The sequence below is a fragment of the Otolemur garnettii genome, unplaced genomic scaffold (genome assembly GCF_000181295.1).
Source record: "Otolemur garnettii isolate 467f Iridium unplaced genomic scaffold, OtoGar3 scaffold00028, whole genome shotgun sequence".
NCBI lineage: Eukaryota > Metazoa > Chordata > Mammalia > Primates > Galagidae > Otolemur > Otolemur garnettii.
Window position 1 is genome coordinate 10,094,260 of NW_003852423.1, and position 22,199 is coordinate 10,116,458.

A 22,199-nucleotide genomic window follows, 5' to 3' on the forward strand; every position below is an offset into this window, starting at 1 on the left:
GATGGAAGGGATTTGTATCTCTGTGTTATATCTTGAATTGATACATGAGTCGTTAATAATGAGAAGGCATTGTTAGCAACAGGGAGGACTTTTTAAATGGTTTACAAAACACTGTAATAAAAATTGTAAACCCATGACCAGCTTAAGAAACAAAATGCTACCAGTACAGATAACCCACTCTAATGCCCTTCCCATGGCACGCCCAGCCCAGGCAGAACTACAACCCTGGATTTCCAGTTCTCTATTACAACGCCCATCTTTATACTTTTGTTATACACATTAAGTATCCCTAGTACTCCTCCCCTCAAATAACAAAGCTGTCCTCATTTTGGGGGGAAGAAATTTAGTGAGCTGTAGCTCCTCCAGATGGCTTTGGGCATTGAGTCAAAGCCACCAGCAGACCACAAAGCATTAGACTGATCATTGGGGCAGGTGCCAGAGTCCTTCCTGCACCTGAGACGGGGTAGGAACAGCTCAGGGACCTGTGTGGTCCTCTCTAATTGGGCACGGGAGGAGGAAGGAGAATATGGGGCATCCCACAGCTTACGGAATGCCTGTTTTTTTGTTTTTTTGTTTTTTTTTTTTTTGGTGGTAAAAGGAGGAATTCAACAGACTCACACTTTGATTTATAAAAAGATGGAATAATGTCTTCCAGCCAGCCATATCTCTGAATTCAAATGGGTCAGGATTATGAAAAACTATGTATTACTGAAATTCAGAGATCTAGAAAGCATACACTGAATAAAAACGTAAAATGTCGAAAAAGGTTCTCTATTGTAATTTCTGACCTGTGGATAAACACTTGAAAGGAATTACAAAGACATCTTACTTTCATCTTACTGATGAAATCTTAGATCTATTTCTTTCCGTTTTTATACTTATTATTGTTATTTTTAAATAGAAAAATTAAAGAAGGAAGGAAGGTCAAAAATAAATCACTCTACTTACCACTATACAACCACCAGAATGACTGGAGTTGAAATGACTGAGAAATCGCTGGTGAGTACGCAAAACAACCGAAATCTCATACTTTACTAGCAGGAAAACAGTTTGGTTCAACCACTTTTTTTTTAAAGCATGTGACTGGTTGGCTGTTTCCAATAGCTAAATACACACCTATGTGATCCATCAGTTCCCATTCTAGTAACATACTAGACAGTAGTGCTCCGTGCAGAAAAAGACTGGAATAGAATGCTCATAGCCTTTCTCTTTATAGTAGCCAAAGATCATCAACAGACAATGGATAGATTGTGGTAATTCATATAACTGGATGCGATTTAACAAACAAAGACAAAATATGTACCAATACATGCAATAATTTTTTTCATGAATCTCAAAAACATGTTGAGCAAAAGAAACCACACACAATTAAACAGAGATTAAACGGCAGACAACCTGAAATTCCAGATTAATTTTCTTTGCCATAACCAGTATTATTCCATACACGATAGAATTAGTTCCACAATTCATATAATAGGCTTAGATGGGAGAGGCAAAAGCAATGGGTGAAGCACTGTTATTTTATTTTTTTAGAGACAGAGTTTCACTTTATTGCCCTCTGTAGAGTGCTGTAATGCCACAGCTCACAGCAACCTCCAACTCCTGGCCTGAGTCTGGTCTTTCTGTATTCAGCATCTTTTAGTAGTTACCAGCGTGTTTTGTGTCTAGGGAATCAGAAATTAGAGGGCTGACAGTAGTTTTTCAATTGAATTAAGATTTCTCTGACTTTGATATTATACATAAATATGCACATGCCCCTTTAAAACTCTAGAAAATTAAGACTGTGACACTGTGGCCCTTGGGATAAATCTATGCCAAAGACCAGAAAGTGCTATTTTCAAGAAAGGTAAATGAGCTAAGAACATAATGTACCTTTATTATTAAAAGCATTCCGGCTGAGATTTCAAAAATAAGTCTGCTGTCTAGCAGAGATTAATGCAATATAGAAACCAGCTTTTCATCATACTTACTTGGCCCAGGAGAACTGTACATCACTGAACCAGGTTGGTGCTGAACACAATGATAAAATGCTCAGGCACAAGAAAGCAGGGATGCTTGTATGAGCACAGGAACAAACAAATCTAAGCAACTTCTCAGCTAGTTTGCTCCACTGAATCCATTGCAATTAAGGAAAACGGGGGGAAAAAACCAATCACGTTTGTACCAACAATGGATTCTATTTTTTGTGGAAGTCCACAGTACAGAAGCATCTGTACATGGCCTCCACTGCCCACGAGTACCAAAGTACTACTTCTCTGGGCATAGGAACGATGACACCACTTATCCTTTTCTGCTGACCGTACACTGGGCAAAAAGCAAACTTGGGCAGTATCTGATACAAAGATAGGGAAGCCAAAGTGATACTGTGCTTTCTGAGAACAACTATTGACCATTGCTAAATTCTATCAACTTGAAATGAAAGACGGAGCTGGGCAAGCCTGGCATTGTCAAGAAAAGGTACACAGCCACTGCCAAGAAGGCAGGAACAACTCTGAAAGCCAGATCCAATTTCTGGTCTTGGCTTGCTGAATGATGTCTCATTAGGAGAGAGAGGAGGTTAGCGGGAACTGATCGTACATTCATTGACCCCACCATCTGTAAATTACATAGGGCCCTGGTTGTCACCAAAATCTGCAGAGAAGTTCGGTGATGACCAAAAGTGGAAGCCCCTGGGAAGGCTTCTCTGGGAATCGTTCCACTTACACAACATTATGGCCTTGGCAACGATGCAGAGTGAATTGATTGTCAAGGACATGCACAAACTCACATCGGGACAAGGCCGACATGAGTGCAATGACCAGAGACTAAATGGCCACCTGCTTAGGGTGGAATTAAAAAATCCTCCTCACTCACTGTTTGCTTTTTAGCAGCCACTGGAGACAATGACATAAAGCATAAACTGGCACTAAAATTATGCAAGTCTGGTGATTCCACGACTCATGGAATTGTTCCTCATCTCCATGTGATGAGACAACTATGTATGTATAAGATCTGAGCTGCAGGCTTCCTGAGGGAGCATGAGGTAAGACAAGGGAGATGGAGACTGGCAGACAGGCCCTGACCCCGGCCCTGCCTCGATTCCACGTGGAATTCATTTGACATATTTCACTCTAGTATCTGAGCAATCCAGAATAATGAAAAGCACAGGGATGCACAACAAAAACATGTGGGAGTTCAAATCTCTCCTGTCATTTCCTAGCTGTGTGAACTTGGGCAAGTCACTGACTCTGGTCTTTGTAAATAATGGGGAAGAGCAAACTTTAAAGTAGAATCGTGGCTCTCACTTGAGAAAACACACGACTTCGTAAGAAACCAGTTCTCTGTAAGTCAGCAAGGGTTATACACATTTTAGTTATTATTGCTTCTGCTAAGATGTAATCCTGGTTTTATAAATATGTAAAAAAATCTTTTAGGAGTCAAGATATTAGTCTGAGAAGGCACTACAACAGCCGAGAAAAAGCAAAGCCTTTGGAATCACATAAATTTGAGTCAGAACCACCCACCTCTAAAAGCTTGACTACTTAAAACTGACACCTAACTCAAGTGTTCATTACCTGAAGTCTATGGACCTAAAGGGGCCATGGGTGCCATTCAAGAGATACGTGAACTAAGACAAAAGCAATTTTCATCATTATTTTCACTAACTTCTAACGGAAATAGAACATTTCTTTCAAGTATGAGTAGATGGAATGAATCACAGTATTTTCAGAGCATCTATGACTTAGCACCTTTAGAAGTCACAGATATTTTGACATCACAGTATGATTGTGGCAGGTATATATCAACTATTTCAATATATTCTTTATACTCATTGCTAATTGAAATGATGGAAGCTACTAACCCAGTATTGAAGCTTTCTCTTTTAAGGCCTTCATAAAGAAGCACGTGTGTTACTATGTCTAACATTTAAAATCTCAACATTTTGACAACTGCATTTTAATGTAACTGGTTTTCTTTCTAATCCTTTGTATTGTAGTTTATGAATTTAAGAACATTATTTTGGGGAGTAGTTCACAAGCTTCACCAGCTTGCCCAAAAGGGTTCATGGTACAAGAAAGGTCAAAAGTTCCTCCCCACTACCTGGAAATCCATTCCTTAAGCGTCAGAGGGAGGTAAGAGCTATGACTAACGTCACAGTGGGGACTACAGGACACAGTGATGTGCACTGCCTAACGTCCCACACATAACACGTGTTCAACTAACGTAAGCTAATCCGTGTTGAAAATGATGAGACAAAGTAATTAATTTTCTGCCTTAAGTATTTCACTCTTCTTAACGTAATTTCAACAAAGTTTATCTTTGGTATTTGAAGGATTTTAAATTAATGCTTTCTTATGATGTGACTCTTCATTGCTGGATGGCCTTTTGTGTTGTTTGTAATGATAAGGCCATGTGGATCCCCTCATTTGTTTTCATGGCGAGGTAGGGGTCTTCTGGTGTAGAAAAAGAATCTGCTGGGCAAATTGTAAACGAACTGTGACGCTTCTGGATGCCTTTTCTAAGTCTAAACTGCTATTGCTATAAAGGACCTGTGCACAGGCCAGGGAAGACAGCTCCAGGGAAGAGTCTGCCCTATGGCTGAGGATGGGGAGGTCTTTCAAGGGACGTGGAGCTAATGTAGCCACAATGATCTGAGCCAGGGGCAAAGTCTTAGAGGAAATGAGAACAAGTTATTTAGAAGCTGGAAACACAGAGTTATTTTTAAAGGTTGCCAATGCGAGGGCCTTCTAAGGCAGGACTAGTCTTTAGGCTCAGCATAATGAACCTCAATGTGAGAAAATTAAGTAACATTTCAACTTGAGTCCCAAATCAACAGTCTCAGCAATATGAGCGTATTCTGCAAATGGGAATGCACCATAACTACTGGGAGAAGATTCATGGTCTTCTTAATTAACTCCGAGGTGCTGCACATAAGGGGAAAACGATAAATCAAGTAGATTACTGCCAGCAATCTGAATTTCCAAATGAAATAAGAGAGGGGTAGCGCTTTGAGTCATTTTGTAAATGTGTGTGGTGGGGGTGGAGGAAGAATCGCCAAGGTCATCTCTTGAGTTATAATTTGCCACTTTATGATTTAATTTCATGCCACATGCAAAGTACTTGCCATATAGTCGGATATAGAAAGATCAGTAAGATACGGGTGGGAGAGCAAGTGAACACACACAAAAGTGCAATCATCATTCAAGCATTTATTAAAAATATATTTACTAAGCATCTCCTGTGTACAGATAAATAACAGGTAACATCTGACCAGGGCCTGAAAGGAAAGGAAGACGTGAACTAAGTGAAGCCCTGACCGGATTGAGAGTGTCCCAGCAGAGGGATGGACAAGCACAAGAACGTTGGAGCAGGCATGAGCTCTCTGTGCTCAAGAGGCAGACACTGGAGGCAGAATAGTAAGAGGTAAGCCTGGAGAGATGGGGGCACCAGGCCACAGAAGCCTCGTCGGCCCTGTGACAGGAAACCACTGGCAAGAGAGAGAGGTGATCTGATGCAGATCCCCTGAATGCAGAAATACAAGCAAAATACAAAGTCTGGGAATAGGAACAAGGAAGGGTTAATTCACACTGTGAGATTATTATTAGTGGTGAAAAATGCAAACGTATGCAAATGAACCCCCAAATAACCAGAATATCTACCAATCAATAGGGAATGGTAGAATAAATCATTATACATCCCTATCTTAGAATTTAATGTTGCTATTAAAAAGAATGACTTAGGCTGGGCATGGTGGCTCAAGCCTGTAATCCTAGCACTCTGGAAGGCCAAGGCAGGTGGGTTGCTTGAGCTAAGGAGTTTAAGATCAGCCTGAGCTAGAACATGATCCTGTTTCTACCAAAAATAGAAAAATTAGCCAGGCGTTCTGGCAGGTGGCAAAGTTGCAGCTACTTGAAAGGCTGAGGCAAGAGGATCCCTTGAGCCCAGGAGTTTGAGGTTGCAGTGAGCTACGCTACCACAGCACTCTAGCCTGGGAGCAACAGAGTGAGGCTCTAAAAAAAAAGGAATGACTTACATCTATGTCTACTGACCTGGAAGGATGTTAAATATAAGACAAAAGAGAAGAATGTGTGCATGAGTAGATATTATATATGTATATTATATACACATAAAATAAGTTATTTCATTTTTATAAAAACAAATGCCACAACCAATCAAACCCCCATGTACATGTCTGCACATAAGGAAGAATAGAGAGAGGTACTTAACCAAAATGTTAACATTTGTTAACTTAGTGTAAGGGGCCAGGTAGGGGCTGGGGAGAGAAGAGAGAAACTATTAATCTTCAACATGTTTATACACAATTTTAAGATTTATATTATTCACAGGTCTAGCAAAATAGAGCGGTTAAGGTCATGGGAAAAAGCGAATTAAGCTAATTTGTATCTTCAAATATTAATGCTATGATTTCGAAAAAAAGTAAAGGCTTGAACAACTTGATCTTAGAGGTCGTAGGAGCTTTACAACACAGGCAGTGTTAAAAGCTGATGTTGAAGAACAGGATTATCAGAACTAGAAAAGAGCAAAGACAAGAGGAAGGACTCTGTGAACTGAGGGCAAAACGTGGTGCGGGCAGAATGGTGCTTTCAACAGACCTGGTGGCAGCGGGTAGACAGGTCTCAGTGGAGAGAATGGAGGCAGGCAGGGAGATCAGGGAACTCTTAGGACAATCAATCCAAAACAGGAAGTTGAGGCTCAAGTAAGGGCAGTAGCAAGGACTCGAGGCAGGGAGGAGGCAGGAGGTTATAGATATGGTGCTCAATTATTTGCAAATAGGGGTGAGAAAAGAGATGCTTGGAATGTAATTAACATCAAGCTTCCTATACTATTAACATCAAGCTTCCTATACTAAAGAATGGGTGTATATTATTAAACGTTATAGATCAAAGAAAAGGAGAGCCATTTTGGATTGGAGGGGCTGGGGAATAACGGCCTGCCAATGGTCAAGGTGAGCCTGGGCTGAACATTCATGTGCCCAGAAGTAGTGGGGAAGCTAGAAAGGGGCATTGAAGGAAATATAGGATTAAGGGTCGCAGAGTCCTCCCCACAGAGGTGGCTGCTCAGGTCATGCAATGGAGCAATATCCTAGAAACAAAACTTAGGGAGAAGCCATCATTTGTATGGCAAGTTAATGGGCACCAGGGAAGGAAGGATTTCAGAACTGAGAATTTGCTGGTGCGAGGCTAGAGAATTCCCTTAGGAACTGGACTCTAGTATTAATGCCTGAAACTGAACTGTCATAAGTAGAGCAACGTTTCACCCTGAGAAGGAATTATGGGACAACCTCCAGGTTCTGGCTGAGATTAGAAAGATTTTACGTGAAGTGGGACAAATCACACTGGTTGCATGTTTTTGTAGTGACTCTCAGCCACTGCCGAGTAGAGAGGCACATGTTAGGTTTACCTGAGGCTGAGGACTGGAGATAATGAGCGGTTAAGGTCATGGGAAAAAGGGAATTAACCTAATTTGTATCTTCAAAGTTGAATCCAGCAAGTAGCCTAGCATGGAGGCAAGTCGAGGCAGGAAGGGCTGAGATGAATGTGGTCCCCAGGAGCAGATACTAGAAGAGGACGCTTTGGAGACACTGGTGAATAGAGAAACTTCATAATTTGAGATAATGAACCCATGGGACAAAGTCCAGGAAATGAGTTACCACACGGGAAAATATATAGGAAAAACAAGTCTATTTCTAGAAGGTTTCTGCATCACTGAATTGCTATTAACCTGTGATAAGTTAGATTTTGACAATGATGATGCAGCTTGAACTGAGCTCAAAGATGCATAAAAGGAGACCAGTCAAATAGTGAAGAGCGGACAAAAGACAGACTTAAAAAATGCTCTGATGTGAATTCAGTTGTATAACCAACCTGTGTAAAACACAGACTGCCCAAAGAACAAGCTGGAGATTACAAAGACTACTGGACACCCAGTTCCTAACACGTGAATCATATCCCCAAACTCTGCCAAGAATCATCTCACCTCCACGTATTTTGTGACAGCAAACTAATTAGGTTGGGGCTAGCCGAGATGTCACAGAAGGACTCTTTTCCACCTTTGCAGCGACCCTTGAGAGGATACAGTCTTTGTAGAACACAATGATTAGGCCAAATAAGGTTAGAGATATTACAAGAAAAATCTGGCAGGCAGCCACCTCAGGTTCGTTTCGACTGATGTCCATAAAAACATAGGCTGAGAAAATGGTAGCGTGATGTCTGGTGTTTGAGGCCTAACAGCATGCCACAAGTTTATGGCACTGCATTAGGCCGCAAACTTGGGTCTGGGGCACACAGCACAACTTCAGATCTGGTAGACAAAGGGGGAAAATAGGAAATCATGTCCTGTACTGTAATAAATACGACTGCTCTCAGAAGACCATAAACAGGTGGTTTTGTGAAAAAAAAAAAAATCTCTGCTTTTTTTAAAAATCAAATGCGTTCGGCATGTTTGTACAAAAAAAAAAAAAAAAAAAGGAAGGCCAGTGCACACTTGGCTAATTACAACATTTTTTTACGAGGCCATGACTGACTATAATCTGGCAAAAATGAGTCCAACTGAAATAGCAAGAGCGAGGGTTTGGGAGGATTAGGGGAGGTTTTGGAGTGGGAAGAAAGTGGGAAAGAGGAAGAAAGCTCTCATTAAGCAGTTCACCTTCTGGTAGGAGGGAAAAAAGCATCCAGACTGATTTTATTTTCATTCAAAACAAGGTCTTATTTTGTACGTTTTGCCTTAAGTCCTTAAATATGTTTATAGCAACTACTCTGAAGTCTTTCTCTCCTGAATACAGTGCCTGGACCATCCCAGGGAAGGTCTCGATTGGCTTCTCCATGTTCCTCACCTAAGGGAAGATTCTCCTGCTTCTTTCATGTCTAGTGATTGTTTACTGTATAGCAGACATTGTGGTATCTCCTCTAATCCCATGACAACTACTGAATTTTGTTCTACCAGAAAGTTCAATTCCAGGCTAATCATGTTGAGCTTGTGTAGGCCTAGATCTATACTTTCTTAGGGTGACTCTCTGGAGAACCCAAAATGTTTTCCAAGTTCCTCTAACCTGTCAGTAGGTACCTCCAAACTCAGTGTCCTCTGAGGATCTTACAGAAATTTGGTTTTGCAGTGGCTCTAGCACCATCCATACACTGACAGCAAAGTCCTTAGTACTTTTTTTTTTTTTGAGACAGAGTCTTACTTCGTCACCCTCAGTAGAGTGCTGTGGCATCACAGCTCACAGCAACCTCCAACTCCTGGGCTTAGGTGATTTTCTTGCCTCAGCCTCCTCAGCTGGGACTATAGGCACCCACCACAATGTCCAGCTATTTTTTTGCTGCAGTTTGGCTGGGGCCGGGTTTGAACCTGGTACTCTCGGTATACGGGGCCAGCACCCTACCCACTGAGCCACAGGCATGGTACAAAATCCTTACTTCTAATCTGAAGTCTTTCTGCTTTCTCTGTTGGATAACTAAGGTGTTTCTATGCTGGGTGGAATGGGATGCAGAAAATGGTATGTCTCTTCCATTCTGATGCCTGTGGAATTTGATAAAATTCAGTCTTACCCTAGACATGCATAGTCTACCCTCAGCAATGGACTCATGGAGGGATTTCAAACAGACTCCTATGAAGTTTGCAAAGCTCCTTCATCTCTGGGTATGCCCCCCCCCCCAACTCCTTCACACACATGTACACAGAGATTCTAGCAGCTTTAGTTGTCCCAGCCCTGACCTCGGCCTCTTTGGTTCAGTGGGACAGCTGTGCTCTGCTTGGCTGCAGCACCCTCCACTGCAGTAAAGACACTGTTCCCAGACAGTGACAGCCAGCTGATCACGGGGTTCACCTCTTAAGCTTCCTTTCCCTCAGGGATCACAGTCTCAACCTTCCTAATGCTGCAACCCTTTAACATAGTTCCTCTTGTTGTAGTGACCCCCAACCATAAAATTATTTTTGTTGCTACTTCATAACTATAATTTTGCTACTGTTATGAATCGTAATGTAAGTATCTGATATGCAGGAGACCCCCAAAGGGGTCGCAACCCACAGGTTGAGAACTGCTGGTCTAGAGCTTGAAGATCATTATCTTAGACATTTGTCTATTTGTTTATGGCAGGAAACCTAGCGAAGGTCATGATTTAGTATATTTTTATACTAAAATACTATACTATACTATACTGCTTGTCATATGAATGCTGAATAAAAGTTGTACAATATTCCATTTTCATCATGTAGCTCTCTCAGTGCACGTAGCCAGTAGAGGCTCCTGGTTTCTCACAAAAGTGTTCCTCTAGTTCGTAGAATCACCCAATCATCTAATCATCCACTCACTAATACCCTCATAAACAAACTCATTCATTCAATAAACCTATGTTGAGGGTCTCCCATGTTTTAGACTCCATTCTGGGAGCAGAGACAGGACTCAAACCCACACAGTCTGAGCTCTGCTCCTCTGCTCTTGACCACTACATTGTTCTATTTCTCAAAGACAAAGAGGAAAGAAAAGCATCGGACATGTGGGAAAAAACCGTGATAGTTTCTGAGCAATAAATAAATATTGTATTTTTAATAGAGGCCAGCTTGAAAAGAGACACAAGAGAAAAAGTTTATTGAGTTACCCTGATAGAGCAAAATTTTCCCAGTTGACTGTGAGAAAAATGAGTGCTCTGTGTTTTAAATCAGAGAAGAATAAAGTCTTCAAAGTTCTGTAGAGGAGCTGAGGAAGCAGGTGAAAGTGACCCTACGCAGCAACCCCCAAGGCTAGTGCAGAACTCGTAAAAACAACAACAACAACAACAACAACAAAAATCCTCTGGGATTGGGTAGATATGACGATTACATAATCCTCCTGGAAACTTACAATGCACACCAGCACAGCAGAGGATCTGATAAATCCTATAGTAAACAAACCATTTCATTTAACTCAGTATGTCTCAAACTCAGTGACCCCAGTACCCTATCAGAGTATCCTAAGGAGAACACTGCATGTGCGTGTGTGCGTGTGCGTGTGTGTGCGCACGCGCGCTGCAGGCGGAGGAACTGGTGACTATGATTTGAAATTACTGTTCTATGAAAAACATTTTAGAATTTGTTGTTGAATTTGAGTATAACTATAGCTTAGTTATAAAAGAATATTACATTTTTGCCAGGTATGGTACATTTAAGAGAGGCTGAGGTGACAGGATTGCTTGGGGCCAGGAGTTTTAGATCAGCCTGGGCGATACAGTGAGACATTTCAAGAAAAAAAAGAAAATATTATGCTTTTATTAAGTAGTACAAGAAAAAGATCAAGATACCCAATTGTAAATAGCCATGATAATTCTTTACATCTTATACCAAATAGTATATATTTCCACATTAAAGTTAATTTGGAAACTCCAATCCATCTTATTTTAATACAAACACATTGTGCAGAGACTACAATTAACAGCCTTGGCCATGTTCTTTATCAGGTCTTTAAGTTCTGTCAGTTATCCATTTCTTGCAAGTCACACGTTATTTATAAGCAACCTAGTTACCTCAAGACAGCGACCTGAACTACTTAGAGAATAACCTGAAGGGAACCCCCCGAGGCAGGCCAGTGCTTTTCAGTAACCATTCGATGCAGAGTCACCTGACATTATCCTGAAGCTACCTGCTCCCTGCCTCCACTGGAGTGCCCATTGGTGGAGGATAATTTCCTGTGTGCTCACTGTACTCTGCTCTTTCTTACTGACTGGAGATGCGAAGGTGTCCTTCCCTACTTACTAGAGCGGAGGCCTCCCATGCTAGCATTTGCCATGCACATTCAACCCAACCCGCTGATAGCAACATGTCGCGTAGGAATTACTGGTCACGTCTTTCCAAGTGTGTTTAGCTTCTGCTGTCTCCTACTGTTCCATTTTATTAGGTGGCTAACCTCCAATTATCTCTAGGGCATGGCAATTACTCTATATTATTTATGCCGTATGTCCTCAGGGTCCAGTCTTGTTTTTATAATATTAGAAAGTGTAACAAATTCTCTAACTTTTTAAAATTCTCTAATACTTAACTCTTAACGCTCTGATATCTCAATGAGTTGAGTGAAGCGGTAGTTAGATTCTGGAGCCTAACTGCAGGTTTGAACCAATGCCTTGCTGTGCACTGTCAGCTGCCTCTTCCACTCTGATTTTCTCACAAGTATACAGTGGGGTTTTCCAGAGACTATAGGAGATACCCACTGTAGCAGAGTGAATGTAAAAATCCCAACTCCTATAATCCTAGCACTCTGGGAGGCCGAGATGGATGGATTGCCTGAGCTCATGAGTTCAAGACCAGCCTGAGCCAGAGCGAGACCTGCGTCTCTAAGAATAGCCAGGCGTTGTGGCAGGCACCTGCAGTTCCGGCTACTCGGGAGGCTGTGGCAAGAGAATCACCTGAGCCCAAGAGTTTGAGGTTGTTGTGAGCTGTAACGCCACGGCAATCTACCTAGGGCAATAATGTGAGACTGCCTCAAAAAAAAAAAAAAAAATAATGAATAAAATAAAAACAAAAATAGATTTCAGAGACAAAATATCCAGGTGCCTATGATGTTTTCAGCTAGACACTGGAATAGATGAACCAGCTACAGAGGACACATTTGTTCCATCAAGGGAAACCTGAATATGTTCTGGGTATCAGATAAGAATCCAATGTACTGAGATGAAAAATGAAGAAATGAATGACTAAAGTGAACAAATTGCAAGATGTGCCATGTGGCTCTTTGTTAAAATTATATACATGTATGTGTGTGTATACTTTTAGAAGTAATCTGAAAATTATGGGTTAAAGTATTGCTAGTAGTGATATCTGGGTGGTAGGAATATGATGTGTTACGTTTTTGTATGACTGTATTTCTAATTTTCTACAATGCCTATACACAGCTGTAATAATAAAAGGTTATTTTAAAAATGACTCACTTTATCCCTGATGACTTCTCCAAGAAATTTCACGCCCACTGATTATGGCCTTACTCTACAGAATTCCAGCCCATCCTCCTGCACAGTTCATGTTGAACTGTCACCCTGGACTCAGTTTCTCTGTGCGGCTCTTGTCCTTATTCTCTGACTCGTTTTGTAGTCCTAAGTCAGGCCTGGCACAGTATCCATCAGTGAGCAGAACACCAATATCATGAGTAGATACCTCCTGCCCAACATGGCTTATAATATACATACAAAGAATGAAGGTAAAAATTTCGTAGACTTGTGAGTCTATGAAAATAGTAACGGTATCATTATTAGAAAAAGGGTATCTAACAAATTTGTATATACATAGGAGATATATTTTATCCAGAACACAATAGCCACACTATTAAACATTCTGTTCAGTACAATTAATCTATATGCCTATCATCTTACTCCCCAATATTAGTAGGCTAATATATATTACTTATATAACTCTAATGTATAATTAAAGATTTTCAAAACCCTTAGAAATATGGGTTCTGTGGGAAGACCCAGGAAAGCATATACATCTTACTTGTATTTGATGTGGTTTTGAAGGTATCCTGCTTAACACATTTCAAAAATTAAGGGTAAGGCAGAACTGCAGATATTCTACTTTACTTCTTGGGAAGGCTGATAAACAGAAAATTCCAAAGGATACGTGCAAATAGATGTTTTTGTTAATGGATCTTTCTAAAAACATGCTTCATAAAAAGACTTGAAACTGAGTAAAGGTGACTCCAATTACACTATCTGGGCAAGAATTAAACATGTTTTCTTAAAAGGGATTAAAATTAAACAGTACAGATAATTCATTCCCAGCTTTTCCCTTCAGATCCTGGTACAGACTAGATATACTCTTTGCCTTACATAAAAGGGACCATCACAGAACTCCCTGAATTATGAGCAGAGAGTTTCTAATTCTTAATAAAAACTAGTATTGCTTTTACTTTGTCTTTTTCGCTTTGGGAGTGTGTTTTCTTAACCTAAGCTGATTTCAAGTTCTCTCCAAATATTACTGTCTCCTTAATTATTTGAGTTGGCTAAAACACAAAGTCCTTTTTTAGACCTGATATATCAAGTTTGAAACAGTTCTCTAAAGCTGGCCTCACATGTTCAGTTTAAGTAAAAACTCATGTTACTCCACATAGATAGGGTCAATTGCTGACAGTATTTTTTACTAAAAGATGACCTGCTACTAAATAACTTTCTGATATTAAATTACTTCAATTTGTTATATTCTGATTTTCCAACAATGTTTTCAATTCATAAAGTACCTCTTCACCCCAGGATTTAAAGAGTTCCCTCAAACATAAATCTATTAATTTCCCAAACTGCCCTATGAAGTTAAAAGAGCATATTCTAACTCTGCATACAAAATACTTCCAGAAATGAGCTTATAAATCATGCTGTAACCATATTCACAGAGAACACAATTCTACCTCTCCCCAACAGAGAAACACGAAGAAAATTCTGTGTAGAGGTTTTTAGATAATCTCGAGCAAACATTTTAAAACTGAAAACATTATTTTTTTCTACTGGTTAAAAAGATATGTTTTACAAAGTAAATGAGTGGCAGATACGAGGATGCTATAAATTCTGAAAATGGCTTACCTATTAATGTAACTCAGGGCAACATAGGTTGGCTGCTGTAATTCTTGTTTTTCTAAAACACGTGGATCTGTATCTGCAATAAAAACACAATTTTGATTTTTCAGGTTTTGCATCAGAATATATGAGGCTAAGTAACATAAACGAACAGAGGCTAAGCAGAGAAAAAGATTAATTTAGTACACCTCTTTTTAAAGAAAACTCAGTAAGCAAAGCACAATTATTTGTTCGTTCATTCATAAATAATAAGAGATTGCGTTACTTTTCAAGGGAATTCCAAACATCAACAGTGATAAAATGTCCATCTGTCACACAAACTCTTGCACAATCCCCCTCATAAATATTGGTTTTCACTGCGTACAGTTACAATGTTGGCATGGTTTTCGGTGGTTAATCGGCCTAAGAAAGAAAGTCTCTGTTAATTATGCTCACTTCAATGCTGGAACAAATTAGTTTCCATTGGAAAGCTCCATCAATTTGAAAATCTACTGAGTATTGTTCTTGTTCACTGAATGCTGGATTCATATTCTAGAAAGCATCGCTTCTCCTTTTTACATATATAATGAGTTTTATAACTTCAGACTCCCAACCAGAAATTCTCACACTCGTTCAGTCTCAACAAACACCACATTCAACCAGAGGCCTTTCCCCTCAAAGAGACAGACTTCCACACCATAGCAACGCTCCCTAATGCTGCTTCTCCAGCACAGCACCACAATGTACTTTTTACCACGAGAAACGTATTCTGGAGCTTCTCATGTGCAGAAACAGCAGCATACACATAGGCACAGTGTGTACATAATAAAAACAGAAAGGGAGGAAAGTAAGCATTTATTTTTATATTCCTAGAAAAAGGTTCAACACATTTCACACCAATTTCTTTTCGTTATAACCTTGTTTAAAATTATCTCATGATTAGAAATCTTCCAGCTGCACTTGGCAGGCACGCCTCCTTTGATGTAATGACAGATGTTGATTTAAGCACCTCTGCGCAGGAAGTGTTTACTGCACATGGTAGATGTAAGATTCCAGAGTGCCTTAGCAGGTGAGGGGGTAGGGTAGGGCGCAGGCACAGTGGCAGAGACCATGGGTGGCAAAAATGATAGCGCAAAAATCAATTTACAATGCTTTCGACTCCCAGACTCAAACTGGACAGCAATGCCAGTTTTATTCCTGGTGTTAAAAGTTAAGAATCTCATGTTCTCTTTATCGTTTTTCCAATGCCAAGAATTTCAGGGACACACTATTTAGAAATCCTGCTTCCTGGGTCTTTGCCAAAGCAGATCTTTGAAAGCCAAATTCTGAAACAAGAGACCGAGATTCTCTGAATGGCTCCATCAAGTCGGGTCTCAAGGCTTTGGCAGCACAAATGAGAACAGAGCCGTAACTCGGCACTTCCTCCCACTCCTACGGTGATTATATATGCCGTTGAGGCTATTCCTCACTCACTGGCCTGTAGATAAAAAGGAGTGGTTCTCTAAGTACAAGGAAACTACCCTTCAAAGGGCAACTTAGTTTTCAAACACAACCTTACTCAAACTCATCTAAATTTGCCGTGATCCCAATGTATAGCTGCATGCTGAGGTACTTGCTGGAGAGGAGCGAGTGGAACAATGCCCGCCGGGCAGGCCGTGTGTGCAAACAGTCACTGACATACCAGTCCTGCCAAGGTCTTCCTCGGTGTTTAACAAGGTAGGAAACAAGATTGGAGATAAAAACTGTGAAAGAACAAGGTAATGATTACAAAGGTCTTCGAGGAAAATTTCTCAAGTGCTTACAAAACAGTTTCACCTTAGAATAATTGATGGGCTTCCCATTAGAGACAGGGGCTTGAATTGAGGCACTAAAAACCATTCCTTCTGCAATAAGGATTTCATATTTAAAAATACAAAACAAACAAAAAAATCCCATTCCTTCAAAGAGCTATCCAGGGCATGATAACATAAGGTACCTACTTTTGAAAGAAAAGAACACCATTCTGAGTGTAGAATTTGTACATGGGGTGGGGGTGGGGGGGTTAAGAAGTCAATAAACATTTTTACATCTTTTTGGTTTTATCTTTATTCCTGTGACTGACCCCCAACCTAGCAGTATTCCCACAAAGCAGAGTTACATAATTTCTTAAATATTTTAAGCAGTCCTTCTCCAAGCTACCTTTTTAATTTTTTCCCCCTTTATTAAGGTGTGTATATAGATATACATAAACACATTTAAATTGTTCTTTTCTTGGTCAAGCTTTAGTATCTCTTTGGAGAAGGGAAGGACCTTATATGGAATTCTATATTTCTACGAGGTTCACATACACGCTGTTGGCCCCTGACAGTCACAAAGTGCATCTTATACTCTTGTTGTTTCAGGAAGAATCGAGAACGTTTAGCATTCTTACTTGCAAAGCAAGGTTTTACAATTGTTTTTCTTACTTTGCTTTACTACCTTGCACAACCTATACTAGACTTATCTTCACATGCCCTCAAATTATAAGTGGAAAATAGACTTCTGGAACTTCAAATGCCACTCTGTCCATGACAAAAAGACTAGAAGCACCCCAGGTGGGAGTCTCCTCTTTCTAGAATGCAGACTCTGGTAATCAACAAACCAGTGGAACTTCCAGACAGAGTACACCGGGCCTAAAACCATTTTTTCGGATTAAATGTTTCCTTGGGCAATCTACAACATCCATAAAAACTTTGAATTCTTAAAATGAAGTTGGGCACATGGCGCCCACCAATCAGGAGAGGCCTGCACAAAAGTAGCTGCAGCTGCGGGGCACAAGTGAACCTCGGTTCCCTCACCTGCTGCCTGCCTGGCTCGAGTGTGGTCATCACAACTCACCATTTAATGGATTTAACTGTGCCTGGTTTTTTTTTTATTGGCCATCAACAAGAAATTTACTTGTTTTTTAAAAATCCAAATACTATCGTTGTCTAGAAAAATGTAACAGATTTATAATTGTTATAAAGTTGAACTGCTGACGCTTGTTCACTGGAACATTTTGACTCATATTAATGCTGCACATCCCACATTTATATTAAAAATTTACACACAAATGAAAATGGTAAAACTGCCAATACCTGATTTCTGTCCCCTATTTTTCCAGTCACCATCATATACTTAAGTATCTTTTGATCCAATGGGGGAAAAATAAAATCTAACATTCAGAACTACCAATAACAGGGAGAATTTATTTTTATAATGAAATGTTTTCCCATCATAGTGGACTCTTAAGCCCATTCTCCACATATATGGCATGCTAGCTGGATGTCTTTTGGCATAATTGTTACACATTTGGCAAGGATAGCACACAGGTTGATGTCTTCCAAAAGGCCAACCAGATAGGTCTCACTTGCCTCCTGCAAAGCACCAATAGCTGTGCTCTGGAAGCGCAGATCTGTCTTGAAGTCCTGAGCAATTTCTTGCACCAGACGCTGGAAAGGAAGTTTTGCAAATCAAAAGTTGAGTGGACTTCTCATAACGTCTAATTTTGCGGACTGCCACAGTACCAGGCCTGCAGCGATGAGGTTTCTTCATCCCTCCAGCAGAGGGCGCACTCTTGTGAGAAGTTTTGCAGTCAGCTGCTTCCTGCATGCCTTAGCCGGGGTGGATTAGTGGGCAGTCTGCTTTGGAGGAGCCAGGGTATAAAGACCTCCTTGCTTATCTTCCCACTTCAGCTGGAGCTCAGGGAGCTAGAGGCAGCCCTGGAGTTAAACAGGGATAGCGACGGCTGCGAACACCTTAACTGTGCTCTAAAACATTTCACATTCAACACTTCACATCATAGCTGCCTTCGCCATTTCTTCTCATCTGACAGAAATGTAACTCTGGTGCTAAAAATTCTGGGAAAGGATTTCAGAGACAAGGCAACTATTACAATAGGGTTTCCCCAGGTACTGCCTAATGAGCTACTCGGCATGAGGAGAGAGTATGAAGACTGAAAGAAAATGATCAGGATGAACTGGAGAGAACACTGTTTACTGGATATGACTGTGAGCCGTACCACTCCTTACACCGTGAACTACACCATTCAGAAATTCCTTGCATGTGATGAGTTGCTACAATAAGGAATGTGATATAAAATGAAATGGCCATAGCATGCAAGTTTCCAGATAGCGCTCTGGCTTGTTTGTTTATAGTGCCAATAAAAATGTGGAACTGGAACATTACCCAGAGATGTAATCTCCCTCCACAAATGGTCTCTGGGACAGAAACGCTTGAATTTTTGATAGCCACATAATGTTCCTTCAGCTGGCAATTTGGCAAGGCGTTTCTATAATATGGCTGTCACGTAACAACACTCAACCACTTTATTACGTGTCACTAAGAAGTGACAGGAAGACAAACTCAAACTTTTGCAGCAGGGGAAGTTGAGCCTAGACAGAGATTACAACTGTTTCTGCCTCAGACCATCCCTTGCACAGCCAAAAAGATTTCAAGCTGATGCAAGGCTATGGGAATTCAAGCATTAAAATGTATTTTAAAATACTCAAGAAGTAAAAACCTATCAGCTAACTCCAAGGTTTCTAAAACATACTATCCTCTAAAGTAGATGGCAACACATCTATCATTACTAACTCAGGGTAATATTTTCAACCCACAGCTCTATAATAATCACTCGGCCAGACACAGGTATGTAGTGGAAGCTTTCTGTAGCTCCTGTGGTCCTAGAGACTCACAGCTTTATAGACTCACACTGTAGAGGACTCACAGTCACAGCACTGGCTCCCATTGGTCAAGTGGCTAAACAGCAAGGCAGATGGCAGAAACAAGGAAAGGACAGCATTCAGACCCTCCTCCAAAGGAACTGGAATTGTGATATGACCAAGGAAAGGCAAACTGCATACACCACCTTGTTCAATCCGTAAGTGTCTCCAGCACGGAAAGCCAAGGGAGACCCAGCGTCTGGATTCTGATAAACAGCCTTTGGTAGTGTGATCTGCAAGCCTAAATGAAAATTCTATCAGGATTATTTGCTGGGTCAACTGAGGCTGATCAATGAGCTTCTGGTCATTGCCTATGCTTTACCTAGGCGATATTACCAGGATTTTATAGACCTAGAACTATTTACAATTTAAGAAAGTTGCAACCAGCCACTGTTGCTTTCAACAAAGCTAAGAGGGCCTCTATGGGCAAGAAATATTTGCAGGTTGGAAGGCAGCTCAGAGGCTAAGATACAGCATCACTCCCCTTGGCGACTTCTTCAAATTCTATATCCTCCAAACATCAGGTTCTTCTTTATGTTATCATGGCAACAGGGGGAGGCCTGAGCGTACACATGGGAAGGCAGGTGGATGTGCAGCCCTGGAAGACCCTGGAGAGGCAGACACCCCCCCTCCCAGCCAGATGTGTGATCTCCAAGATCTGAGCTGGACATACCCCTTCATTTGGGGTCACTTGGTACTAACTTACAGGTGCAGCCTCTTCTCAGCCTTCCCACACCCGGTGAACTTGAAAGGCCACAGAACTTTAGAGTTTGTTCAGTTAAGCCTTCCACAGCACTCCAGGTGGATTTTGCCACACCCTCCTCCTCTCTCTGTGCCTGGTATTATCACTACACTGTGCCACTGGACAGACCCTGCCTGGATAGATCCTCTCCCCCTTCCATACTCTTCAGAAGTGAAGAACCTGTCCCACCTTCTTTTGTCTCCCCAGCACTCAGCTCAGTGCCTGCCTGTAGAAGATAAAGTAATGGGTGAAGGCACAGCTGTCCAATTAACTTTATGGTGAGAAAATCAAAGGCTTCTGGTTAAAGGTGGCAGATTCACCAAAGGCCCCTGCTTTCCTCACCAAGGCCCCACTAAAGAGGAAATAAAGGAATAAAAAACTCATCAAGGGTGAAAGAAAAGAAGAGGAGACATCAGGAGACAAGTTATTTCAACAGTGTTGTGTAAGGCAGAAAGGCCATATGGGAATGGAAAGAGACCGAGAGAAGAGATGAAGCCACAGCCCCAAGTGCCTGCAGGGGAGGAAACCGAGGGCCAGGCGCTGAACCCATGCAGAGCCCGCAAAGGCCTTGGACTAGGAGTGTGGGGATGGTACACGGCAAGGAGGGGCTGCAAAGAGCAGGACTGTATACAAGGCTGATTATCAAGGGACACAGAAAGAGGAGACCAAGCATGGTAGAGAGAGAAAGGGAAGGGGAGAGTACAGGGCAGAAACAGGAGGCGGGAGGGTTAAAATGGAAACACGCCAGCTCTACTGCTCCCAAGAACACCAGCAGCTACTCAGAAGGATTATTCTCTGATTCACTTAAGTGGGCGCAGAGAAGAGCCTGCCAGATGCTGACATGTGGTGATACCCTCATTAAATGGTTGTCTTACAGTTAAGCCCATCCGTGGTCCAGAAGCTCCATCCACAGCCTCCTAGCAGCCTTTCATTGCCTTGGTTTTAAATATGAGCCTAAGAACAGTCAAGGAATGATCACTAGAACGTGCAGGAAAAGTCTTCAACATGAATGACAGAACAAACAAATAGGGAGGGCAGAAAAGAGGAAGCGAAGGAAGGAAGAAGGCAGACAGACACAAGCAAAGGAACAAATAGGGACCCAGAAGGCTAAGTGACACATCCTACTTACACAAACCCAGTACTCCCAAGGCTACTGCCTTGCATCCCGAGTCCTACAGGGCCAGCACTCTGATCACTAAAAAGGCCGCTTATTTCTCTGAAGACAATTCATTGCTACCATCCAGTCCTAACACTGGACTCCGCATAAACAATCTTTATAGCTTTCTTTAAAGCCCAGCATAGTTCTGTTGCAATTTTCTCTCCACTTTTAAGACTGGATTCGTTGAACCAACAATTTACAAAGATCGACTTTTAATTCATGGCTAGTTTATTTCAGCTGCTGAAATAAATATGCCTTGCTGGCAATGGCCCTTTCAAAAAAAAAAAAAAAATCCTACAATTGCACGTAACCAGCCTTTGAATGGATCAACTTTTCCTTAGTTTACAGACACGTCATTTGAAACTTTTCCCAAGCCATAATTTCCATTACAGGGAAGTCACTGCAAATTTCAGTGAGATTCTTGCTTTCCCAAATTCAATGTGAAATCCAGATGCAGTTAAGTGTTGCCGTAAACTTTATGAGTTAAATATCTAAAAGTCAGGGACGCTGTGCACCACAATAACACCATCTATTAAAACAAGCATTCATGTTCACATTTGTAGCCCGGGCTTTCCTGCCACAAGTGAATGAATAAACATTATTCAACCAAGAACTGTTTGGACAACGCTCCAGGAGGCTGATTTATAAACAAACAGCATGTTGCAGTCTTCTCCATTTCTGGCAGGCCAGTGGCTTAAAGTTATTAGAAATAGACAGTTCTGACTCGGGTACTTTGTACCTCTTTATCATCCCATCGAACTCCTAGGACCACTGATGACTGGCTGAACTTTTCCCTGAGCGTAACATGTGTATCCCTCCCCTATGAAAATGACACTCTCAGCACACATTCTTCATTGGTGACGGGGTGTGATATATCCACCCAAGCTCTCATCTTGTAACCTATGACGAGGGGACCTGCCAGAGGCCATTGTGGCTGCCAGGCATGCTTGTGGAGTGTCCAGCACACACATTTGTATATTGCAGGTCCGAAGACTTCGGGGTTCTGAGACTAAGGAACAGTAAATTTTCTTCCAAGTGGAGTAAGACCAAAACTTTGTCCCATTGAATCC

The 22,199-nt window shown here is 41.2% G+C and overlaps 1 protein-coding gene across 1 annotated transcript in view; it reads right to left on the reverse strand.

Annotated features, from left to right (window-relative positions):
* The window catches only part of JAZF1 (JAZF zinc finger 1), a 344,775-nt gene that overhangs the window by 131,880 nt on the left and 190,696 nt on the right, over positions 1–22,199 (reverse strand). The window contains exon 2 of the mRNA XM_003788537.2: positions 14,535–14,607. Within this exon, the coding sequence (XP_003788585.1) occupies positions 14,535–14,607 (73 nt within the window). The remainder of the gene's footprint in view (positions 1–14,534; positions 14,608–22,199) is intronic.